Source organism: Epinephelus fuscoguttatus, linkage group LG15 (genome assembly GCF_011397635.1).
Source record: "Epinephelus fuscoguttatus linkage group LG15, E.fuscoguttatus.final_Chr_v1".
Lineage (NCBI taxonomy): Eukaryota > Metazoa > Chordata > Actinopteri > Perciformes > Serranidae > Epinephelus > Epinephelus fuscoguttatus.
This window is the reverse complement of record NC_064766.1, coordinates 8,198,751-8,225,121: the sequence shown is the minus strand read 5'-3', so window position 1 is coordinate 8,225,121 and position 26,371 is coordinate 8,198,751. Positions and strand designations below refer to the sequence as shown.

Below are 26,371 nucleotides of genomic sequence, written 5' to 3'. Positions count from 1 at the left end.
CATTTTATTGACAACAGAGAGAAATTCCATGACAAAACTCTATACTGAATGGGTGTATCTGATCTGTCTATAAGGTGGTGGTGGAGCATGATGAGGTGCGTCTCTACATGGACTGTGGAGAGGCCGAGAGGGCTACTTTTCATAGGAAACCAGAAAGACTTACCTTCCAACACAATTCAGGCATTTTCGTAGCTAATGCAGGAAGCACGGGGCTTGACGTGTTTGTGGTAAGTGAAGAAACTCTCTACATGTTGGTGTGTCTGTGGGTGTTTTTGCATCTTTTTTCTCTGTGAAAAGGGGAAAAAGTAGGAGCCTATGTCAATATCAGTGTGCAGTTTGTCTTTGCAGTTGGCCTCAGGATTACATTTCTTGGTGTGTGTGTATGTGTGTGTGTGTGTGTGTGTGTGTGTGGAGGTGTGTGTTCTGGCCTCTCATTACCATGTAAAAGAGTTGAAATCTTCTCTGCCCTCAGTCCGTCTCCTCTGGAAACTTCCCAACAATTTATGCTTTGAGGAAATGCTTGCACACAATACTGTCCAGTATCTTATGAATGCAACAGGCAGGATATAAAAGAAACTTGTGGTTCCCGTTTCCTATTCAAGCCTTTCAACCAGGAAAAGAAAAACAGATGAAAGCTACCCAAAACAGCTGTGTGTGAAAGTTTTCACCATTACCCATTTTGAATTTATGGGGTTGAAGGCCAAGCAGCATCTTCCAGGGCTGAAAAATGAAGTCAATGAAAAAATGCCAAAACTGCAGTTCCTCAAATGGCCACTTGAGGCTGGCTCTAGGGGAAAATCAATCCCCACAGACCCCCATGTTAAAGTGCCCAACTTTAAGGGAGAAATATACAGAGGCAGGGCTGTGATTGCATTACCTTTCTCCTTCAGCAGCTCTCGCCACCTGGGAAAGGCTACCCTGATGTTGACCCTCGTTTTTTGAATTCACCGGTCACGTTGCCTTTTTGATTCCCTTTTATGCTTTCTTGGAGATGAGGATTCCGTCTCCCATGATGCTGCATATGCATGATCCTGCATTATGCTCAAAGAGTGGGACTTTGTTATGCTGCAGTAGTGCCAGAGTAGTAGTGGCTAACAGCAGCTAATAGCTGTCAGCGGCGGAGTGATGCAAGGAGAAGGATGAGGTGTGTGAGGTTGAGCCACTTGTCAGTTGTCAAAAGACAAGACCTAATTGGTTTGTTTCGATTTACAACCGCCCCAACAGTCCTACGTTGTAAACACAGCCAGCATGGTGAGGAGGGGGTTTGTCAACTTGTGTCTGTGTAGGAGCCTGAATGAATACTCCATGAAGTATCGGATGACATGGTTTCATCAATGTTATGATAGCTTTTTGGTACACAGCGGCTACTGTTGTATCCGTTTGAATGCAATATATGATTTCAGCATAAGATGGGAGAAATTACTACACACTGTGGCTAAAATGCATATTTGTGTGTGTGTGTGTGTGTTTGCCTGTTTTATCTAATTCATAATTTGGGTAGATGTGTGTGGGAGTGTGTATGTATTGTATATGTGTATGTTATGGTACTTGTTTGGGGGAATCAGCTAACATGCTAATGGCAAGTCTAAATAGGGGGCCAGAGGGGGGCTTAGCCATGACTACATGACCCCCAGATATGTATATGTGTACTGTGCTGTGTGTTCCTTTATGTTATTTGTTTCAATGAAAAAAAAAAGTTAGTTACAATTGCAACTAATGTACAATTTTCAGCTCATATTTACAAAGAAACATCATTATGTGGACGCCTCCTTGACAGAACACCCTTCAGAACAGGAGCCAATCACCTGATAAGTGATGAATACCACTGATGATGCTTCCAACCCAAGCACATGCTTACTGAACATTACCAGACCAGATTAAACAAGTGAAATTTGATGACTGGCTTTCCAAAACTTGCTCCAGATACTGATACAACCAGGTCTAAACAGAATCAAAATGTCATGACCACCTCTAGTGGTACTTCTGTCCTGGCTCTGTTACAGATTTTACTGGATAAAATTCTAAAGATCAGAGAGAGAAAGGAAGTAAGAAGGGAGGAAAAAATAGAGATGGTGTAGGAGGAAGGGAGAGGGGTGAGATATGGATGGGAGGAGAGGACGGGGGAGTAAGTCGATGGCAGATGAGGAAGTCAAATACATCAACAAGGCTCAGTTGTGGTCAGATCAAGGGCTTGACTCAGGCCTTTGAGTCTGCTGCCATGTCAAGTATAATGGTTTAGTGAGGTTAAACTTTAAGCAACATTCCAGTTAGGAAAAAAAAGAAATATGTGTGAGTCTCTCAGTCAGCAGGAGTGACAGCATACTGTATATTCAAAAGAGAGTGAAGCTAGTACAACTCTCTTCACACTGACATTATTACTGGAATCACTGTCAGTCCACTTTCAACTCACTGATGCTCATAAAAGATAAATACGAGCTGCTCGGCACTTGTTGTTGCCATGGCGAGCGGAGGCGCATCCGTTGCCACTTTATTCAGCTTTGTTCAGTGTAGCCTGACTTTCTGAACGGGTTATCTGAAGCATGACGACAGAATATGTGCATGCTCAGCGGCAGCCATGTCCAGTCTGAAATATCTGGGACACTGTGTGTGTGTGTGTGTGTGTGTGTGTGTGTGTGTGTGTGTGTGTGTGTGTGCGTGTGTGTGTCCTTAGTTTGTTGTCTTGGACTTCAAAGGGGAGCAGTGGTGGCATGGAGCCCTTTGCAATCAGTATGTGTTTGTGTGTGAGTGTTATAAATGAAGGAACTGACATCACTCTCCATTTTCCCATAGACCTTTATAAACCCAGAGCTATTACTGCCATGTTGTGATTCTGATTTTGTGGATGTGTCTCTATGTGCATGTGTGTGTGTGTGTGTGTGTGTGTGTGTGTGTGTGTGTGTGTGTGTGTGTGTGTATCTTTGGAAATCCAGTCTCTATGGTGATATCAACAAGTGGACTGTACTTCATTGTGTCTGTGTGATGCTCCTCTGTTTATAGAGAGAGATAAAAAGCCAAGTTGAATTTCACTGAAACAAACACAAGGTTTGGGTTAGCAAAATAGGCTTACCAGCATCAGAGCATTTAAAGGAACAGTTCACCGCCAAATAAAAATTACAGATTTTTCCTCTTACCTGAAGTGCTATTAATCAATCTAGATTGTTTGGGTGTGAGTTGCTGAGTGCTGGAGATATTGGCCAGAGAGAAGTCTGCTTGCCTCTAATACACTGGAACAAGATGGCACTCATTTGAAAAACTCAACAATGCAGTGTCTCTTTCCAGAAATCATGACCCAGTTACTCAAGATAATCCACAGAGCTTGTTGTGAGCAGTTTCATGTTGAAACTATTTTCTTTTCACCAAACTACACCTGCCAGCCATATCACTGTGCAGAAGGTAGCCCACATTAAGTCATGGCTCATTCACCTGACAGCACTAGATGTAAACATCAATGCTGTCCTCCTCAGCTAAGCTAATGTCAGCTAGCTCAGTGATGCTAGGTGAGCAAGCAGTAGATGCACACTTGCTTCTGCACTGTGATACAGTTGGTGGGTGTAGTTTGGTTGATAATAATATAGATTGATAAATAGCACTACAGGTACAAGGAAAAATATGTAATTTTGACTTTGGGGTGACTTGTCGCTTTCAATTTGTTTATATCACCACATTTAACATTTACAAGCAACTTTAGGCTTTAGGTCTGTTTACAACTCCTGAATGTTTAGAGCATAAAAACGTTAAAGTTCAAGTAATTAAAAAGTGTATTTGAATACTGTACAGTGGTTCAATTCCACATATCAAGAATTATATTGTTGCTCTTGTTTTTATTATTTGTAATAAGAAAGAAAAGCCAAATTCAGTCCTTTCACTGTCTTTACAGCACACATCATTTATTTACTGTGAATATAGCTTTTTATACCTGTATAACCCAGTTTAGGTGTGTTTAAAGTGTTTCCTGATTTCTTGTCTCTGACTCTGCCGCTGTCTTTGTCTTCATCTCTGTCTCCCACTCTCTCTCACCAGGGATCCATTCAACAGCTGGTGATAAAAGATGATCCGAGAGCAGCTGAGGAGCAATGTGAAGATGATGATCCTTATGTGAGAAACACATAAATAAGCACAGTAGAGATCTGTACAAATAACATTCACATTAATCAACAGTACCCTCTAGTGGTCAGAGGACATCACTGCACAAAAATACCTAGTGACTGGGGATTAGTCCTCTTACCTACCCGAGTGGTCAAATGAGTAAACTGTAGCAGTAACCTGACAGCTTAGGAAGTACTTCATTCATTACATAATTAATCCACTCTCTACATGATATTTTCTTTTTTTCTTATTATCTTCTGTGTTTGGGATGCCAGGGCTTTATACATAAAAGGTGCCAGACCATAAGCAGCAGGCATCTAAGAGACACAGGGCCAAAAAAAAATGCAAATATAGTGAGGCAAAACACCAGGCGAGAGTGACACTGGAGTTGGCTTTTACTATAACTTTTGCAGGCGAGTGTGTTTACAAACAGTAACTGACAATCCTGCATAGTATACCTTTAACACCTCAGACAGCAACTGGATTTTTAGGAGAGATCATGCATCATCATTGGTTGACATTATTTTTTTTTGCTATAAGGTTGTTTTCTCAAACTAACATATAATTCAATGTTTAGGCCTCGGGATACACCAGCGGAGATGATGCTCTGGATGACAGAGAGACAGAGGAGGAAGTGATGAAGAACACTCATGAAAGAACACACGGCAGAGCACATGTAGGTTGATGAAGTGTTGAGAACAAGTATCTGAAAAACTTCTTTTAAACATTGCTTACAGGTGGTGTCATGTTTTGGTTGGCTGCAGCATGTGTCATTACATCAAATGGAAACACAAGTGTCATATTGTTCAAAAAGTTTAGGATCTCCATATGAATGTAAAACAATGACTGCAAGAAAATAGTTTTTTAAAGTTGTGGTTTCTTTAGATGCCCTCAGATGTGCCTATGCAACAAAGGTCTAAAAGGCAGCTGCAAGGGCTCTAAATGCTGTAATGTCAATTGCATTTATTCTGCTAGGGTGTGCATGTGTGTGTTAGCTTTTCATGTCCTCTGCTGTATATGGCGCACACTCCCCTTCTTATCATTAAGACCCTAAAACATCACTCCTCCGTGTGTGTGTGAACGTGTGTGCTTCTTCTCTGTTCCATTACCAACTTTTATTTTCCCACAACCAGGAAGTCACTTTGACCCCAAACATCCCGAAATCAACACTGACTTTGAAGTTTCAAAGGAAACTGCCCTTCAGCAGCTAAATAACTGCTAGCAGATATTTAAGCCATGGTTGATTCTGTCTCGTCTGGTCCAGAGACCTTAAGCAGCACCGAATGTTATATTTGATATCCTCTTTCAGATCCTGTTACATGGATTCAGCATTTTCAGTTTTACTTGTACAATATGTGATACAACAATTTCTAATTAAGACTCCTTGATTTCTCTGAGGAGGAGGAGGAGGAGGAGGACAGTGTTCCAGCCAGAGCTCCACCCACTGAGGCTCCCGAGGTGGAGCTTGATGAGTACTCTAGTCATCTGACCCCAACACAGGCCAGAGAAGACGCACAGATGAGAGGTCAGATTAAACCTCAATATACAGCATTTATGTTTTCTGTCTGTCTTTAGTAGCTCATCAACCATTTCTACTTTGTGGTTTAACTTCCTGGTGACGAATGTATAGGTAACTTGCGCAGTTTTGCACGAAGATTCTGACAATCACCAGTGTTTTCATATTTGGGATTTGTTCGTAGTCAAGAGCAAAATCTATAAGCACACATTTTGTGCCAACATTTGTACAGAATAATTAGTTAGTGTCTTTTCTTCAATTCTACAGTCGTATAATATTACAGGATTTAACTTACAATAGTATTTTTATTATTTACAATATGTTTCAATAATTATTTTCATTATTTTACAAAGCATTATAGTCTTTTAAAATAAAATAAATAAATGCTGCACTTACACTTCAGTTTCCACCAGATATATTTATGGTAACCATGACATCCGAAAAAAAAAAAATAATGATTGGTCAAGCTTATAGATTCAAAGATTCAAAGTAGGACAGTGGACAATGGCAAATTTACTGCTGCTGCAGTATCTGGTGTTGCAGATATTGCCCTGAGGAGGCATCTCTTGTCTGTGTTTGGCAGTTATGTTTTTTTGGATTCAGATTAAAGATCAAACCTTACCTCAGACACAGCATTCAGTGAACTAGCAATAGCATGCCATGCATCTTATTTTGTGTTATTTTATATCTACTCCTGACTCTACTGAATATATGACAAGCTTGTTCGCCGTTCGCTTTCTGCAGAAGCATCTCCATTTCAGAACTGGCAACAGCTGTGGCTGGAGGCATTATGTTTTCTAGTTTTCTGCACATCCATACATCCCATTCTCATTAATGTGAGAATATCTCAAGAACACCTTGATGTCATTTCTTTAAATTTGGCACAAATGTCCAGTTGGACACAATGATGAACTAATTAGATTTTGATGGTAAAAGGTCAAAATCACTGTGACGTTGCATCCGTCTCATTCCTGTGAATGCAATATCTCAAGAATGCCTTGAGGGAATTTCCTGAAATTTGGCATAAACATCCACTTGGACTCATGAACTGAAAATTTGGTAGTCCAAAGTCAAAGGTCACCGTGACCTCACAATTCATGAATTCATAGGCTTATTATGACAAAACTTCATACACATGTCTAATAGGATAGAATGATGAAGAAGTAACATTTACTATCTAAAAGGTCAAAAGTCAGTTTCACTGTGACATCATGATGGTCTAGAAAAATACCTTTCTGGCCATTCATCATAATTCAGGAACAGAAGGGGAGACCTTTGGTCAGATGCTGAATTGGTGACACTAATCTTGGGTGCCCATTTTGAAATGATGTTAATTGTATAAATCTGTGCTGCTGGGGGAAGATGTGTGTGAAGGATTCATGTTTTCACAGACATGGATGTAAAGTGTAAATGCGACTTGACTAGTTTCCAGAGGCATTCAGCACTGGGGCAGTTATTCTAATTCTTTTATCTTTGGAGTCCAGTGCTACACCCTCTACAGGTTTTCAGTTGGGCATTCTTGACTTAATTCCCTAAACTTTTCTTCTTCTTCTTCTTCTTCTTCTTTAATTTCTGTGTGCACACCACCCAGCATTCTCTCCTTTCATGGGGATTGGCGGGCCGTTTACCTATGCTAATTAGGATCAAATGGCACATACTTTCAATTTAGGACGAGGCTCATCATCATAAGAATACAGGTGTAAACATTTCTGCGGTATAAGAACATGCCTTGACCTTTTCATAGCAATAAATATTTGCAGTCCATTTGTCTGTGTGATGTTTGACAAGTGGCAAGTTACTGTATTGATAGTGTTACCTCATGAGAATCTCATTGGTCCAACCTGCTGATGATGTCATATGCTGTGTACAGGGCCACACAGGGCAGAGGAGCCAGGGGAGAGAGATGTAAGTTCACACACAGACATTCTCACCTCTCTTTTACATCTTTAGTTTGTTGTCAATGTTGTTCAAAACATGACATTTTAAATACTCTGCACAACAACATTTTTAATTACATTCTGTGTTCTTTACACATACAAATGATATGTAATTTGAATTTCCAGGGTCAGGTCAGGCCTGGGTTAAAAGGAGAGCGTGGAGATCCTGGACCCAGAGGGCCACCTGGCCCACCCGGTCGCCCAGGCCCCACCCCTCTACCTGGGAAAGCTCAGCCTGGCCCAAGAGGGACAAAAGGACCACCAGGATCCCCTGGTTCCCCAGGGCTGCCAGGGAGAGATGGACAGCAGGTGTGTGTGCCAACTAGATAGAGAACATGTGTGTGTTTGCGTTGCCATCGTTTTTTAAACCTCTGAGTTGATAAGATTTAGTGCTGATCCTCAGGCCCTCTCTCTCTTCACAGGGAAGCAAGGGTGAGAAAGGAGATCCAGTAAGTTATTTATTTTCTCTGTAGCTTTTATTCTGTCATATCAGTTGTATTTCATATCACATGTAATAAATTCAACTATGTTTTTATGTCCAGGGTGTACGAGGACCTCAGGGATTTCCAGGTTTGGATGGAGAAGCTGGAATTAAAGGAGAGAAGGTAAGGCTAAAACAAACAAGTTGCAATTATTAACTTAACAAAACTGGTAACCTTTAAGGTCCAGTGTGTAGGATTTAGGGGGATATATTGGCAACAATTATATTTAATATTCTTGACTACTTTTTTGATCAGTTTATGATCACCTGAAACTAAGAGTTGTTTTGTTTTCCTTACCTTACAATGAGCAGTTCTACGTACAGAGTTTGGTCCTGTGGAGTCTGCCATGTTGTTTCTGCAGTAGCCAAGAATGGACAAACCAAAACTCTCTGGCTCAGCTTAGAGTCATTCACATTTTTGCATTTTTGCGTTTCCGCATCAGCCACTGTAGTTCTCCTTCAAGCTCGACACACAGGCGAAGTTTCAGTTGGTTGCAGTCTGCAACCTCACCACTAGATGCCACTATATCCTACACACTAGACCTTTCAGTTCAATATCATTTTTATTGTATGTCGCCAAATAAATTGTTAAGGACAGATCCTTTCCTTCTTTCCTCTTCCTCTTGCCCTCCCTCTTCACAGGGAGAACCAGGAGTTGGTCAACCAGGCCCCCCCGGCCTTCCTGGGCCTCCTGGACCCCCCAGATCACGCAGTGTACCGGTGAGTATCACAGTTTATGGTAGGTATACTCAACTTGACAGGTGGCCAGGGGCCAGTCACCAAAAGCTCCACACAGATCAGGTGTTCACAGGGGCAGGTCTTGGACTTAGGGACATTCATGGCTTAGCCCGGACCTCTGTTGGGGCTTTGGGGGAACCTGCCCTGGCAATTTTTGATAGACAAGCTCAATTTTGATACTTTTTATTCACCCTGGCACCTTACTTACATTAAAAGTGAAAAGAAATTCCATTTGTGAATCAACTTATTTGTAGTGTGAACTGTCTCTTTGTTGGAATTATCCTGTTATTTTTAGTAATGAAATCAGCATGGTATTAACATATATAATATGATGCACTTCGACACATCATCAGTGATAGTTCCTGGTGTCACTTGGGGTTTTAGATCTTTCAACTTCAGACCCCATCACCCAGATGACCCGACCAGGAGTGAATAATCCCCAGCCTTTGTCCAAGAAACATTTGACCACACTTGTCCCTTGTGTTTCACTGTCATCTTGAAGCCTTTAATGCGGCCTCTGAAGCTCTGCTGATGGCTTGTCTCTTACGTGCCCTAGTAATGCCCAGGAGACTGTTGGCTTTCCACAGTGATTTTCCTGCAAACTCCCTTCCTTCTACTTCAATGGGCATGCACTGTGCAAGTCACTCCCATCTATGGCATTCTTCCCCCAGAATGGCATATTTCGCCTTCTTCCTTTTACTTGCCTCCTTCATCCATGCCTCTGACGGCACTGTAAGCTCCAGCAAAACTACCTGCTGAGATGTTTCAGAGATCAGCAGAATGTCTGGTCTGAGGGCAGTCTCTGAGATGTTATCCAGGAATCTAAGCCAAATGAGAAGATAAGACATTTGAGCTGGTCAATGGTGCTACAGATGGATTCAGCAACTGTGTCACCAGTGATAGTGACCCTCTGCAGGTGCTTTAGGACAGCTGCTGAGGATGTGTTCCAGGGTTCCTCTTCCCTGGCACAAGGGGCATAATGGCAGATTTAACCTTTCACCAACAGAAGAGGATGCATGGGCTGGGCAGAACATCGTATACAGACTGGATGAGGTATTTGTTGGGGAAGGGTCCAGCCTACCACAGCTCGATCCACAAGACCTTTCTGTCTATTGCTTGCTCCATCTGGTCCACGCACCCTGTTGCTGCAACCCCACTGTCTGGCTTGCACACAGCTCCTGGACTGCAGCTTCTACTTCCCCTGGCTTTGCTGTAGTCAGTTACTGGAGTGATGCCTAATCCAGCTCCAGCACTCCATGCCATAGCTGTTATTCTGCTTGGTCCACTGCCTCCTGGGCCCTCTACTTTCTCACCTCAATTCCAGCCTGGGAGACTTTTGAGTCACTGGATTCCCTGTGTTGAAGAACTTCCCTTGCACATGTTACCATGAACTCCACACTAAGGCTGTTGATGAGAAGCCTTAGCTTGTTCCTGTTAACATGTAGAGTGGTGCTGCTCAAGCTCCTTGGTAACCCCAACTACCTTTGAAGGTGACAGCTGATTCTTCTCTCAAACCCCTGCACAGTGGACAATAGAAAGTCATACATCAGCAAAGGCCACAATACCATTGGTAGGATACCATGCTGGTATATCCAGGCTTTAAATTGTAGTAAATGCAGATGTGGATCAACCCTAGTTTGCGAACTAAATGTAGGACATGATGGTTAAAGCATCACAAACATCTCAGTGTATGTGTAAGACTCTGTGTTTATATGTGTTACAGTATGGAGCAGATGCTCTTGGTTCTGGGTTTGAGGACCTGGACAGTGACACTGAACTTATCAGGGTAAGACAAAGTCCACAGAGATAGATGGAACAGTCTGATGGTTTAATTTACACAGTAGAAATAATACACATTCTCTTTCCACCAGGGTCATCCTGGTCCACCAGGGCCTCCAGGACCTCCTGGTCCCCCTGGACCCATGTCATCATCTGACACTGCTGAAGGCCCCTCTTCAGGCCATGCTGGACCACCTGGTGCCTCTGGCAGAGACGGGATCCCAGGCCAACCTGGAGTACCAGTAAGTTACGCGGATGAAAGACATACAGTTCAACTGTTAAATTCTGTTAACGTTTATAAGACCTACAGACTTATGGGTTTATTTTAATTACAAATGAATAGCCATCTAACTGTTCTGAAGTCTTGTTTTATCAATCAGTTATTCATACAGGCATGCAGAGGACCTATAGGACCTACAGAAACACATCGCATTAGTCACAATTTAAAGGTCAAGTGTGTAGGAGTTAGGGGAATATATTGGCAGAAATTAAATACAGTATTTGTAACTATGTTTTCATTGGTTTATAATTATGTGAAAATAAGAATGTCTATGTTTTCATTACCTTAGATTTGGCTGTTTATATTTACATATGCAGCGGGTCCTTTTCCATAGAGTCTGCCATGTTGCTTCTACAGTAGACTTAGACAGGAAAAACCAGACACTGGCTCTAGATAGGGCCATTCGTGTTTTTGCATCAGCCACCGTAGTTCTCCTACATGATTGGCACACAGGAGTTGTTTCAGTTGGTTGCAATCTGAAACCTTACCACTAGATGCCACTAAATCCCACACACTGGACCTTTAAGTAAACAGTTTTAAAACCTAATGACTCCAACTCCAACTAAACACTAAATACTTAATCAAACATTGTCAGTATGGCAGTGGTCAAATTTAAACATATTTATATAACACCAGCACAGTATTGGCTTTATGTGTCCTCAGACTGCAATCTGTATTTGCTTTCCCAATAAAGTCTTGACTTTTGATTTTTTTTTCTTCACAATTTTGTATTCTGAATGAAATTATTATCCCAGAATTATCCTAGAATTCTATTTTACTATCTTTTCATTTACATTATTTATATGTGACTACTTTGCCTTTGTGTTTTACTTGCATTGTTTTTCCGACTATTTTTTTATCATTTTTTATTGTCTGTCTTTCTTCTTCCTCAACTTCTTTCCCATTTCCAATTAAATTCATCTTTAGTTTGTGTTTCTTCTTAAATCTTGATGTAGTGATCAATATTTATGTGTGTCATGATGAATGACCAGTCTGTCTTTTATTCTCCCTCTGCCTCTGTTCCTATCACCCTCTGTAATTATTCTCCCCGTCCATTTCTTTTTCCTTCATCTTCTCATCAATCTTTATTCTGCCCCCCTCCTCATTGTTACACTCCACTCCTGCCATCTTTTCCTCGTCTCCACTCTGTTCCAGATGTTTGACGATTGGTTTAGTGGTTCTGGGCTTGACGGTTCAGGTTCGAGCTCAGAGTTGTCCTCTGACCTCGGCTCTGGTTTCAGTGCTGGGTTCGGCTCTGAATCCAGCTTTGCCTCTGGGTCTGGGCTTGACTTTGGGTCTGCTTGGGGTTCAGGAGAGGTATATTTTCCTTGTTTGCTTGGTTAACCAGCAAACAATAAAAGGCAGAATGACAGCCAAAAGCCCGAGTATTGAGGAGACAGCATTCACAATACAATATAATATAAAACAATATTAATTGTTAATCTGAGACAGTCATAGTGCTTCATTTATTAATTGTCCTTTTATCTTGTTGAAACAATTACACCAGCAATAAACACCAACTTACATTCACAACCTCAATGCTCAGGCTTGTAAACTGTACATTACCTCTAACCATGTTGTCTTAATTGCTGGCTGGCAGGTGCTGAACTGGAATTATTTTTACCTAGCTGGCTCAAGTGCTCTGTGTGTGTGTGTGTGTGTGTGTGTGTGTGTGTGTGTGTGTGTGTGTGTGTGTGTGTGTGTGTGTCACTGCTCTCTTTGCCCCCCTTGGTTGTCGCTCCAACAGCCAATGTTACTGCTTGCACACTCAAGATCAGCTTGGAATTTTCTCAATTAGCTTCAGTTCATTTACTTTGAGTTCAAATGTTGTCATTCCCAAATGAAACATTTCAACACGAAGTTTTACTTTTCATGGTAAAGTGAATAAACTGAAGGAAACTGACTTCAAACTTGCCGTATAACCTCAGCTTGAGCTGCCATTTTGCTTTTTTATACAACATGGTAAAGAAACAAATCTGCCTTTTTACTGATCTGTTTTGTTTTCTCTTTTTGTATATTGCTGTATACTGGCAGTTCCCAGTCAGTGCAAATACCAAGGTACACTGATGTGCACAAAATGTAATACTGAGTTAGTACATTTATTTATAACTCACACTTTGCCTAATTCTACAAATTATCCTGGAACAGCCTCTGAATTTTCCGGTTAGGATATAAAAGCAAGACTACAAGGCCACTAAAGGCGGCCTGTATGAACATATTGGATGAAGCAAACAACTTTGTTTTTCTGAGAGCCTTACCCATGCTAAAGCTAAAAAGGGAACATTAGTCCCTCAGAGTGGCGCTAGTCCAAAGCCTATGAAGCGTTTTATTCTCAGGAATGTACTTAGCAAATGTTATCATTATCCGCCTGTTGACATTTGGCAACCCTATTGCTAGACAAAATGTCAGCATTGTGCGTTTCTGCAAACTACGAATATGTTACATTTGTATGTTATGAAAGGGATATGTTGAAACTTTCCATTTCTTAACATTTTAACAATGCTGTAGTTAATGTGTGACTAGGTTTAGGCACAAAAACCACTTAGTTATTTTGGAAATAGATCATGTCTGAGCTTAAAAAATCTGGTTTTAGTGGCACAATCTCAGCTAAAGAAGCTGCCGATGTCTTGTTAAAAAACAACTGCTTTTCGAGGCAATATCCCTGGTAGAAAAACAACAACAGGTTGCATGTTTCATGGCTAAAAAGGCCACTGGAAACAAAGGTGAGTCTCGCTAAAATACAATTGGTTTAATTTTTGTTGATCATAAGTAATGATCTGCAACAGTCTGCAGCTTGACAGGCATCTGGCCTAGGTGTCACACCATCTATAGTCCTCTCCATCACCTGATGGCAAAGGTAGTTCATAAACTACGACTCTTTAAAAATATTCATCTTGTGCACAAAAAAATGTAAATGTAACATAATTGTGGTTTTCAGAAACGTACCATGCCAACATTTCTTCTGGTGAGTAGGTTGCATTTTGGCCCAAACAAAGTGTAACAGGCATGCTCATTGAGTGTTCAGAATGAAAAAGAGTTAACCCTCTGGGTTCTATAAATGTGCGAAATGCATTTTTTGTTTGTATAAGTATTTCTTATCACAGGCAGTTTAATAGAAATCCAATTATTATTCCCTAATTAAACCAAACTGTTGGTTGAGTAATGATTTTGAGTGAAGTTGTGGGGTTGCTGCATTGTAGGATTCACCCTCTACACATTATGAATGTGAAGAGAAAATGTATTGGCAGGATGCACAGTAGTCCTCAAGATATCCTGCATTGGATTAAAATGCTCAAAGCATCAACAGGCAGACTGATTATTATTGCCATCCTCTGCCCCCACCAGTGGATTGGTATAAGTAAAGACATTAAGTCACTGATCATCTAATGAGCCATGTGTCAGCAGTCAATTGTCAGTGTGCCTTGGAACTGAGTGTTTCACTGAAAGGCCTCTGATACACTATGTTGTCAGTTTGTACAAAAAATGCACAGAAACAATTGCTGTACTTTGGTCTGATGCTGCTTAGTTAAAGGAATACACTACATTTTTTAATAACTTCAGCTTTCCTGTTAAGTGATGAGAAAACAGACAACAACGTCATCCTTTAAGATTGCTGACTCCACTGCTTCATGCTACATTGAATGGGAGATAAATATAAGTGTAATTTGGTGAAATAAAATGAACATGAACAATTGACACAACAGTAGAATTGGTCTAATTTGGCTGTGGCATTAGTAAGCCAACAATCGATCAACAAACTAAAGTGTGAGCATGATGTCTTGGCATCAACAATCTTGAGGTGACTCAGATAAATGTTGTCATGGGTGATCTTATCACTTAAGGAAACTGACCCAGTATTCCTTTAGACTGACAGGCTGTCACCTTTGGATTTGGCGTTGGTCCCTATTGGAATGGCTGAAGGGTCAACGAAAAGCTCAGCATAAAATCATGCTTTTTTCCCATGTTAGCATATTTTCTGTGACTCATCACTCTATATTTGTCTGCCTGTACTCGTGTCTGTCTGTGTTTGTGTGTCCAGGGTCCAGCAGGAAGAGATGGAGCTCCAGGTCTACCAGGACCTATGGGAAAGAAGGTGTGATCATCAAGATAAATATGTAATGGCCTGGGAGCTCAGTTGGCTGTATAAAAGTCATAGAGACCTATAACCTTTTTGCTTGTTGTGGTTCAGCGCAAAGTGGCTGATATCCACAGGAAAGAAAGTGAAACTATTTCTAAGCGTCAACTTACCAGATGCTTCTTAAATTACCATATTTCGGCACCACTGGACTAAGCCAGATGACCATGGTTTATATTTAATTATATAGTGAAGAGGAAAAAGTCAGTGATTTTAAAGATTTATTAAATTTGATATTCTATACTATACACACATCTAATCTTGTTTGATGGATATGTTTCATCGTGTATGGATTAGTAATACTAATTTCTTTCTTGCTTATTTACATTCATAAATTCATAGGGTGACCAAGGGCTACCTGGGCCACCTGGACCAAAGGTAATAATACTCTACATAGAGTAAGCCAAAAACATCGACTGCACACTATGTGGTAGTGTGTATTTCTATTTTATCCACCAGATAAACACATTTCTGGTTGTTATTAAGAAGGGCAAACAAATGTCAATGGATAGCTTTTTCTCTTCATCTCTGCAGGGTGATTGTGGGTTTGTAGGTACAGAAGGTTCCTCTGGGCCTCCAGGGCCAAATGGTCCACCAGGGAAGAGAGGCCCACCAGGTCCCCCAGGACCCCCTGGTCCCTCTGGACCTCCAGGAACCAAATTCTTTGTAGAGGTAACCATACCAAAGATCTACACACACATATGATTGCTGTTGACCATTCCATACAGACCTACTTTAATTAATAAGCCAAGAAGGAGACAACAGTTTCATTTTGAGCAAAGGATGACATCTTCCTCACCACATGGAAGATTTCAGTTTGATGTTTAACATCGGATTGTGTTTTGTTTTCAGGATATGGAAGGATCTGGGAAGAGTGACATGCTGATTGGAGCTGGAGTCAGGGGCCCACAGGTCAGTGCCAGAGTGTGTGTTTTTTTATGTAGACAGCAGGGGCGTTTCTTGGGACTGAGAACATTGGGGGCTGAGCCCAGAACCTTAAAGGGAAGTCTAGGGGATCCTACCTGGGAAAAAAGCTCTATGCTTTCTTGAGCCTTATTGCGTCTTGTCTACAGCCAAATACTGCCAACATGTACTTCAAAATGTGTCAAAATAAAATTATATTATATTGATAGAAACAGGATGATGTACTTATAGATAACACAGGAATTAAAGCCAAAAAAATAAATATTTTGTAAATATTTTGACTGAAGCCAAGTCATATTCCCCCTCAATTTTTAAAAAATGTTAGAGGTTACATGATTTGTGATTTTTAGTTTGCTTTTTTTTTTAACACCAGACCATGTGAAAAAGTTGAGTGATGATGCCTACAGACTATATCAGGAGCCATATTTTCCCCAAAAAATGCACATTACATGAGTCAGTTTAATTTTTGGTATTTTATTTTTCCTTCCTTGCTAAAGTGGCACTCACTGGGCTCAATTATATTGTTTTAATTATGAAATACAAGAGATGGTAGTAAAGAGTTTAAATGTTGCAACAATATATGAGTAGCCTAATCAATAACAACATTGACAAATATCTACATGAATAACTGTATACATGCAGGCAAAATGAGATAGAGGTGCTCGGCAGCGCTCGGCAGCCCTTCGGAAGTCCTCGGGAGTTTTATTGTGAAAGCTCAGCTTTCACAATAAAAAGAAAAAGGCCAACACTTCAACCCACACAGCAACGTTAGAAGGACATAACAACAGTTACGTAGTTGTGTGCGGTATCTTTGGTAACTTATGTGAGAAAAATATCACTGAATTTATGTGTGGGAAAAGTCGCCAGCCGTACCGAGCCTTCAGGGATTTTCAGCCCGCCTAAGAGCGTCTATCACCGGGGAGGACTGTCCCGCAGCTCCGCCGGCACGCCCCCCTAACACTACACGTTTCACATAATTTTGAAGGAATAAACAGAATTTAAATTATTCATTTACCTGTTTCTGGTAACGGCTCCCCGGAGACGTGAGCCTCAGCCGAGTCAGCCTCCTTGTTTTTGAAAAAACGTCTTAGAGGCCGTTTACACGTTGCCGGCTATTTTCATAAACGGACATTTCACCGTCTCCGTTTTCAAAAAGATCTTCATTTACACTTACCCGTGTATATATACACAAAAGCATGCCAAACCTGTAGGTGGCAGTGTAACGAGAAGCTCAAACCTTCCATGTATCCATTGTCACCATAGCAACATAGGTCGCACTTTTGACAAAGGCGCAAGTTACGGCGCATACTGTGACGTCGGCTGCTTATAACTCCATTTATCTCAGTTTACATGCAAACGCGCAACCGGAGTTTTCCAAAATCTCCACTCTGGCCGGAGTTTTTAGAAAGACTCGTTTTCAGAGGAGAAATCTCCGTTTGCGTGTAAACGAAGGGCACAAACGAAGGAAGATGTCTCCGTTTATCAAAATCACTGTGCACGTGTAAACGGCCTCTTATATCCATGATCTTTCGTGTTGTTGCTAAAACGTCTCCCTCAAGCACGCCAACGGTTTAGATACCGGAAGAGCCTGGTGACGCGAGGCTATCAGCCAATAAAACATGGATGCTTCACGCAACCCCTCTCTCTGATTAACCAGTCTCGACGTCATCCTGTAATGCATTCACTGAAAATGGAAAACTACAACTTCTTTAGTGGCTCGTTAATGTACAGTTATCATTATTTCTTCTGAAGTTGAATTATCCGGGGCTTAAGAAAAAACGTTCGGGACTAAAGCCCCGGATGCCCAGGCCAGGCGACGCCACTGGTAGACAGTGTATATTGTTTCATATACAGTAAGTGTTTTCTGTTTTGTTTTCTCCAGGGTCCCCCTGGCCTACCTGGCCCACAAGGACCTAAGGTAACATTTATGAAAATCCATTAATTGTGTATATTATACTTGCAGAGGGTAGCTGGTATTCTATTTTTAACAGCTAACAACACTGGCGTTAGCTGTCTCTCTGAGAAGTGTTGCCCTTGCATGCTCAGTAGTTGAAGATGCTCTCTCATGTCTTCTGTAGGGTGAGGATGGAGCCACAGGTGCTCCAGGGCTCTCAGTGAAGGTAAACTGACTCTGAATTGACACTGCTTTAAGTTTTTTTGTCATTTAGTGTATGGAATTCAGTTCTTTCTGGTGTTATCAGGCTTTACTAGATATTTTTGCACTATTTTCTCACTCTTTACAATGTATTGACAGTAACAGGGAGGGATACCACTGAAGAGAATTTCTCATCATTTATGAAGATGAATAGCACCACATATTGTGTATGCAGCTCTAGTAAAACATGTAACAGCGAAAGCTCTTTATGTTACCTGGCTGTGTTCATTCTGTGTGTCCTTGCAGGGTGAGCCAGGGGACCCAGGACCAACTGGTCTTCAAGGTCCTGCTGGACTGCCTGGTGCTAGGGTAAGTAGCAGGTGCTTAGACAACAAGAGTGTTAAGGATTCTGGATGTTTCATTTGCATTTATCAGGTGCAAAGTAGTTTGTTCTCTCATACAGTTGAAATGGCTCTGGTTAAGGTTGACCAGTGTTTTTAGCAATGAGTAATACTGTAAGGGGTTGTAATTTCAAATTATAAATCTGTAAATTGCTCTGTTAGTCTGACATTTTGGAAAATAAGAATGATTGTTGTCTTACTTGGACTCATCTGGACATCAGTTTAATTTCTGTGCCTTCAGATATCCAAGGTGTGTTTAGTGTTAGCTTAGCTTAAAACTAGAAGCAAAGGTAAATAGCTAGCCTCCACCAATGAGGAAAATAATAAACCTACAAATAACTCCACCTTCATTTACATGTTAGCTACATCTTTTTAACTAGCTAGCTAGCTAACGTGTGCATTGGGAAAGTCTTTGAAACTGGATGGGACTATGTTACTTCAGTGAATCGGTCACAGCAGGGCCTAAAGTTAGCATTAGCTGTTGATGGTAGGCAGCCTCAATGTGTTATTGCTGGTCAAACCACAGTGACACAGCAGGGGCCTAAAAAAAATAGGTAATAATGGTGAATGTTTACTGTTGCTATTGAATAATAATAGTAATGTTTTTGATTCAATAGCTCATATTCATTGGTGTCCCCAAGGACAGCACCTTTGATACAATTGCTGGCCCCCCCACTGGTCCCCAATGGCGAAAACAACTGGAGGTCTATATTACTGCCAAATGCTGCGGTCTGAAACTAGACAACCTCAGGCATCCATTGGTACCCACCATGTTGGTGTAGCTTGTTAAGAAACGGGCGAGATAACGCTCCGAAGTAAGACTACATTTTGGCGAGGGAACAACTGGCACGGCCATTTTTGCAGGGGTGCCTTGGACTTTTACCTCAGGATATCTAAATGAAAATGGGTTCTATGGGTACCCACAAGTCTCCCTGAAACCTGAGAAGGCTTGTTCCCAGTAAACGTTTTGTTTTTTTTCAGTCAATGTTGTCCTTCAAATGAAAGTTGTTTGTTAGTCTTTTTAAATGAAGGACAACCAGCCTATTTGAGGAGTACTGAATCACTTATAACATGTACGATATGTAACACATTAAAACAGGATTTTTATATAACTCAAAATGTTACTGTATTGTAGTGGTATTAGTCTATGGACATCAAATAAGCCAAATTAACTGTAAAAAAGGAAGCCAAAGTATATCAGTTATGCGATTCCTTAACTCTTCACATTGACATAGTTTTCAACTAGCTTAGTTCAATAGCATCAGGCTTAAGCACATGCCCTTAAATTCAGTTACGGCTTATTAGTTTGGGTTTTTGTATGCCACCACCCATTTTCAATGGCCCCATCTGGCCACCCTTATGAAAACATTATGGGGGCACCACTGCTTATATTCCCCAAGCAACTTGCCCAACACAGCACACAGTAGCAGCACACTAGCCTATAGTCATCACATTAGTTATCAGAATCAAGAATGTCCTGTGGGAATAACTCTCAAAAACATCTTGAATGTAGCAAAGAAGTTGGCTAAAGTGCTAGTAGCAGCTAGTATGTAACTTGCTAACTAAATTGGGAGCTAATCAGTAAGTTTTAGTTTGGTAGCTCATAGCTCATACATCTCATCAGTCAAATATATTAAAATGTGAAACTCTCCCGCAAATCACTGACATCCATTTGCTTATGAATGTTTTCGTAAGCCATCTTTGAACAGGTTAATATTGTAGGGGCTATGGTCGATCCTGTTCACAAAGAATATCCCTGTTCCAGGCTGAGAAGGATAATGTATTAAAATAATTTAAATTAACTATTTTCAGACCCCTCCAAGGCAAAATATGGTTTCTAGAAAATGGTTAGCAACATGTAAATAACTTTTATTTCTCTTTACAAACAGGGTGCCAAAGGGGAAAAAGGAGACACAGGACCCAAGGTAGGGTTGCTGAACAAAACATAAAATGTGGATATTAAGTGATACTTCATAGAGTCTACTGCAGCATGTATTGTTTGTTCCGTCTTCTTTACATTGTTTGATGCTGGAGGTCTAGAGGCTATAATATATATTCTTGAAATAGCAATGTACCAAATCACAATGTAAAAACAATGTGATAAAGTGGAAGGGGTTGCTCATGATGATAAAGCTACAAAGAATTATCACATTAATCTGCTGCTCCCCTCGGCTTCACAGAGCTTAATGAGTTTCAGGTTCTGGTTGTGCTGTCTGACCCAATGCTTCAGTGTGTTGGTGCACTCTCATTGTGTTGTTTTTCAGCCACAGCAGACAGCTCTCTTCAGTGGGAAAGCTCTAAAACCCACAGTGTTGCTCAGCACCAAACAACAGACAGACACAGTTTGAGAGTAGCTGATGAACATATAGTGAAGCATTTACCAGCTGAAGATCCAGATTTCTCCCTCAGGAGTTGGTAGAGACCAAAAACAGAGCTAAAAGGAGTAATATTGGACTTACATTCATCGGGTGGCTAGTGCACACCTCCTGATTAATGATCATGTTGCCCTTTTGCTGATGGATGTGTAAATAAGCGACAGTTTGCTTACAAGTTCTTCAGATCAACTTAAAAGGTAATGAAATGTCAACTTGTATCTGCTGCTCCAAGTGGCCAAAAAATCAGTTATTGCAGGTTTCCATAAACTTTCCTTTCAACTTCTTGGTTGCATTATTAAGTTCATATTCCTGGTTGCGGCTTTGTCCTCTGCCTTTGATTCTACCCTTTATTCACACTTATATTTTTATAACGGACTACTTATTCTTTCTTTTGTTTTCTAAAGGGTGATAGAGGTGTTGATGGACTCAGTATCCCAGGACCACCTGGGCCTCCTGGACCCCCTGGACCTATCTTCAATTTGTCAGATGTACGGTGACACACAAACACCCTGTTTAGTGCATTTTACAAATTTCTAAATGTGTAAAACATGCTGACGGTGCTCATTTTGACTTATTGCATATTCTGTCTACAGCTGCTGCTCCTCAATGTTACAGATGGGATCTTCAACTTCACAGAGATCAGAGGACCACCAGGGCCCATGGTGCATAGCACTAAGCTATTAATGTTTTGTCTTTTAAGATGTCACCTGCTTCCCTCTGCAAATATTTGAATGCATACACACAACAATAAGGGCAGAATGAGGGGAACAAATAGATAAGCACTACTCACATATATGACATCAGTTCAGAGGGCTAAATCAGTTACATAATACATATATTTGAACTACAATAAAGCCCTATACTTTTTTGTAGCAGCATTTTTGAAGTGCTTTGGCTGTTTAAGTGTTTGATGACGCTGTGTATGAGCACCATTACTTTTGCTTGCATCTGTATATACTATGCCTGCGTATGCATGCTTATGTGTGGATGTGTGTTTTGTCTGCATGTTGCAGGGCCCTGAAGGCTTGCCTGGCAGAGCTGGATTTCCTGTAAGAGCATTTTGCAACACTACCTTATGCTGAGCATTTGTATCACCTGTTGACTGAATTCACTGAAAATTTGCTAAACTGTGTGCATGAGTATTCTGCAATTTATGAACAAAGATGCAACAGTTATTTGAAAGCAATGTAACTTTTTTTCCGACTTTGCTTTTGCTGTCTTTGGGCTTAACAGGGTAGGTATGTTATTGCCACAGAGTTTTCCCTTTAAGGCTACTTAAATAGAATTTTTAGTCCTCTGGTAATCAGGGACCCAGTTTTTTCATAATTGTACAAAGCTCCTTTTAAAATGTAATCATCCGCATTAAACCTCCAAACTACCTCCTCACTACACTTTCATTCGTCCCCAGGGCCCCAGGGGACCAAAGGGAGACATTGGCCCTCAGGGTCCCCAAGGGCCATTAGGGTTGAAGGTGAGAACTAGAAACAGAATGTGGATGATGGCAAATGTCATTTCACTTTTGTATACAAAATCAGTGTTGTAAATGTTCTGGATTTAATTTCTGATTTTTTTTGCACCAACAGGGAGAGAAGGGAGAGCCAGGGGTGACCATTGCTGCTGACGGATCCCTCTTATCAGCACCAAAAGGCCCCATGGGGCCCAAAGGCAACAAGGTACAACACAAATGACCCCTTACCCATCCGACTCAATCTTACCTTACCCAGTAACTGATGCTTACTGCAGTGGTCAATGATAGTCCGATGCTGCATCTAATCATGTAACCTCTGAAACCTTAACAGTCACACACAGTTTTACATTCTGGTCCCTTCATGCTACATCCCCCATCATAATCCCTACAACACAGACTGTCAGTTTTGGACAGTAAAACGTTGAGGTCTACATCAAGGATCGAAACAACAAAAATTGGACTCGCTCAACATCCTGAGCGTTATACATACAATGAAGCTCAGCTTTTAGAGGCTTGAACGGGGACCAAATCTGGGTCCAAATCTTCACAAATCTTTTGTGAAGATCGCAATAATCTGTCAGTTATTCTACAGAAACAACTCATTCAAACCCACAGATAGAGAGACAAGCTATTTTTGAAAACACTACCATTACTGCCATTAATGTAAATCTCATGCCACATTGTGCTGTACTGCCTTGTTGTTTCACAGGGTGACCGTGGGTTCCCTGGGCCTGCCGGACGGATGGTGAGTTCATGTTAAATAGAACATGAATATCTACAAACTCATATTTGTTAATCATGACAAACTGCACACAAATCTATTTATTATTAACTACTGCGGAAAACTGTTGAGTGAGGAACTATGATGGATTTTTATGTACATCACTGTATTTATCTCAGGGCCCAGTAGGACCACCTGGACAAAAAGGAGAGTATGGCTTCCCCGGTCGTCCAGTGAGTACCTTGAGTTTGTTGTGTGTATAGTTTAGTTTAATGCCAAGAGAAATCATGTTTGTTCATTTGTTTTTATCTATTTGTATTCACTCACTAATTTAATTACAGATAACTTTTCAGTACTGTCATTACCTGCATCTCTCTCTCTCTCTCTCTCTCTCTCTCTCTCTCTCTCTCTCATTGTGTCATATGGATTACTGTTAATTTATTATGCTGATCTGTTCTGTACGACATCTATTGCACGTCTGTCCGTCCTGGAAGAGGGATACCTCCTCAGTTGCTCTTCCTGAGGTTTCTACCGTTTTTTTTCCCCGTTAAAGGGTTTTTTTGGGGGAGTTTTTCCTTATCCGCTGCGAGGGTCATAAGGACAGAGGGATGTCGTATGCTGTAAAGCCCTGTGAGGCAAATTGTGATTTGTGATATTGGGCTGTATAAATAAAATTGATTGATTGATTGAGTGGGGAACCTGCCACATCATATCTGTCAAGAAACAAAAATGAATTTAATGGTCGGCACATGTTTGCTTGTAATGAAATTATATATTGCACAAAATGGTTGTGGCCACACACTCATCCCATTAAAAAATATATGATATCCATATCTACATGTGGAAACATTAAACAAAGCACCCTAGAGCACCCAGAACTGTTTAAACCTGGAGGAGAGCAGCTCCTCATGCCTTTTTGTCCTTTACAAATACTGATGCGTTTCATTCTTTCTCTTCCCGTAGGGACGATCAGGTATGCCTGGGAGGAAAGGTGACAGAGGAGATTCTGTTGGCCTACCGGTAAGAGAAAAAGGAAACGACCTGTGTGACTCTAATCAATAATTTGACTACCAGACAGATATATTCATAGCATGCCTCAGTCTTGTTTTGGATGTTGGTGGTGGGGTGGTCCTTTTCTTTACATTAACTTTATGGACTGTCCCTTAGGTTAGTTTTTTCCTGACTTTGAAACTGTGCGCTGACTGTGCACTGACATAAATGAGATGATGTGCAGTGACACTAATATCATAATACTCTCTCACAGGGACCTCCAGGTCCTCCAGGCCCACCTGGACTTCCAGGAAGAATTACTGGGCTGAAAGGAGTAAGTTTCCATCTGTGGCTTTATATTTAATTATTTAAATTAAATTTGCCATTTTCAGTTTGTGGACTGGGATGATGATGATGATGATCGTGAGGATGATGAGGATGATGATGATACACAGCCAGCACTTTACATTGCAATATTTTAAAGGCTTGTTTCACAGCGTAAAACAAGTCCAAAATGCTTTTGAATGGTCTAGAAATCTAGGAAACTTATTTTTTATTGATGATAAGCATTATTGTAACAGATTTGACTTCCATTTAACAGCACTGAACCTTGTATTTGCATGTGGATGTGTATTAGAATTTGAAAAATTATGACATTAACTCTTTTCACAGAGATTGTCCAGTTTTTCTACAGGCCATTCAAATAATTTGAAAGATGCTGTAATCTCATGAATCATATAAAAATACAACACATATTGGCTTGTGATGAAGTATGAGTAGTTTGTAGAGCACCACTATGATTTGAAGCCAGTTTGTATAAAAAGAGTATTTTTTTCTTTGTCTTACTTCATGTGTGTAAAGCTCATCTACAGTACAGTGTTTGACCTGACTCATTTAGTCTGATTACGCTGCTCTTCTTTGAATTTTAAAGACAGTGTTTCCGGTGCGCCCCAGACCGCACTGCAAAAATGGAAGAGTAAGTCTGAGTGGGACCATCTGATTGGTCTGTTTCAATTTGAAATGGGACCATCCGGTGGTTCTGTTGGTGTGTGGGTGTAGCAGCATGGCAGCTCTTTGGTCTGGGCTACAAACAGCATTCCCCCATCTTTAACCTCCTTCCTTTATATTTTCCTCTCCTCCCTCTTGGTTCTGCTTCTGTCCTAATGATCCTTAAAAAGACTAGTTGTCTGTGGGTCTGGTCCCATTTCTTCAGGCGTTAACATTCCTCTTGTATGCATGTTGTATCTCAACATGTATTTTATACACGATTCATCAATTATCTTTCATGACAGGTTTGTGGTTTGATCTACATGCAGAATTATTTGTAACTAGCTGCCAGATATAAAATAAAGATGCAGAAGCCACCTGCTAATGTCATGTGGCTTGTCCCATCTTTGGAGAATCTTGGATTCATTTACACCAAGACAGTGTGTTCATTAAATTCAATCTGATCACCCATGATGAATGTTAATGCCAGGTGTTAAAGGGGGTCTGAGTCTGAATCCTGCTTGCCTCATCTGTCCTTACTGTCCTCCATGTCAGGGAAGAGGAAGCTGGGTAAACCTCTGATAGGAAGTAGAAGATATTATTGATATTATGGATACTTTTACTGTGTAACTTAATCAGAGTTTGTGCCAAATCATTTTGAAGGTAAATCTTTTTTTTTTTTTTTTAAGTAATCCATCCACCTTAAAATCCAGTGACATAATTTTGTCCTGTATTTTCTTGCACACTCTACTCTTAACATATGAACTACATTTTCACATGCTTGGAATGAATAAATAAGAAATAATAAAATGGAAAAAGTTTCAAGAGTGGAGGGGTATTTTTAGGAAGAGAATGAACCTGTAACATCAGGTCTGTCGCTCAACGTCAGTACATTATATCTCTTTATTTCCCTGTTTGACGTCATTCTCAACCTACATTAGAAAATTACTCATTATAAAATGAACTTAGCAGCATACCCTTAATTATGTGTTTAGTCATCTAGGCTGAGAATGTGTTACTGATTTACTGTACTTATTTCATATTCATATCTAAAATGAAGTTATTTAGTTTACTTCTACTTTATATTATAGATATTGCTGAGGTCTGCTGCTAAATTTGGTGTCATGTTTCACTCAGTAGAACTCCGTTATCATAAATCAGCAGTTATAAAAATGTGTAAACTGCAATAAACTGCAGTTAACTATAATTCTCAAATTGTGCCAACAGCTCATTTCTGGAAACAGAGATATTTTATTAAAATCTACCATGAAGGTTTAACATGATAGGGAAGAATTCTGATTGGAATTTGGCTCCTTTTTCTTCAAATGTCACTCTTTGGGTTCTAGCTGTGGTGACAGGCTCCCTCATAAATGCATGAAAACGAATCTCTAAACTTTCCCCTGACTATATAAGGGAATCATGGCAGTACACTACAGATTTATACATTTGACCCACGAG

General features: G+C 40.6%; 1 protein-coding gene across 5 annotated transcripts in view; it reads left to right on the top strand.

Annotated features, from left to right (window-relative positions):
* col15a1b (collagen, type XV, alpha 1b) overlaps positions 1-26,371 on the top strand; it is a 68,107-nt gene that overhangs the window by 32,593 nt on the left and 9,143 nt on the right. For 2 of the 5 annotated variants that reach the window (XM_049597663.1, XM_049597659.1), the window contains 29 exons: positions 75-227; positions 4,021-4,095; positions 4,664-4,762; positions 5,485-5,611; positions 7,473-7,507; positions 7,666-7,848; positions 7,962-7,988; positions 8,082-8,144; positions 8,663-8,740; positions 10,482-10,544; positions 10,630-10,779; positions 14,857-14,910; positions 15,295-15,330; positions 15,487-15,624; positions 15,805-15,864; positions 17,759-17,794; positions 17,955-17,996; positions 18,278-18,340; positions 20,262-20,297; positions 21,152-21,235; positions 21,341-21,409; positions 21,761-21,796; positions 22,156-22,218; positions 22,331-22,420; positions 22,925-22,960; positions 23,116-23,169; positions 23,900-23,956; positions 24,201-24,260; positions 24,858-24,902. In XM_049597663.1, the coding sequence (XP_049453620.1) occupies positions 75-227; positions 4,021-4,095; positions 4,664-4,762; positions 5,485-5,611; positions 7,473-7,507; positions 7,666-7,848; positions 7,962-7,988; positions 8,082-8,144; positions 8,663-8,740; positions 10,482-10,544; positions 10,630-10,779; positions 14,857-14,910; positions 15,295-15,330; positions 15,487-15,624; positions 15,805-15,864; positions 17,759-17,794; positions 17,955-17,996; positions 18,278-18,340; positions 20,262-20,297; positions 21,152-21,235; positions 21,341-21,409; positions 21,761-21,796; positions 22,156-22,218; positions 22,331-22,420; positions 22,925-22,960; positions 23,116-23,169; positions 23,900-23,956; positions 24,201-24,260; positions 24,858-24,902 (2,112 nt within the window). The remainder of the gene's footprint in view (positions 1-74; positions 228-4,020; positions 4,096-4,663; positions 4,763-5,484; positions 5,612-7,472; positions 7,508-7,665; positions 7,849-7,961; positions 7,989-8,081; positions 8,145-8,662; positions 8,741-10,481; positions 10,545-10,629; positions 10,780-14,856; positions 14,911-15,294; positions 15,331-15,486; positions 15,625-15,804; positions 15,865-17,758; positions 17,795-17,954; positions 17,997-18,277; positions 18,341-20,261; positions 20,298-21,151; positions 21,236-21,340; positions 21,410-21,760; positions 21,797-22,155; positions 22,219-22,330; positions 22,421-22,924; positions 22,961-23,115; positions 23,170-23,899; positions 23,957-24,200; positions 24,261-24,857; positions 24,903-26,371) is intronic. The other 3 variants (XM_049597660.1, XM_049597661.1, XM_049597662.1) reach the window with 3 other exon arrangements.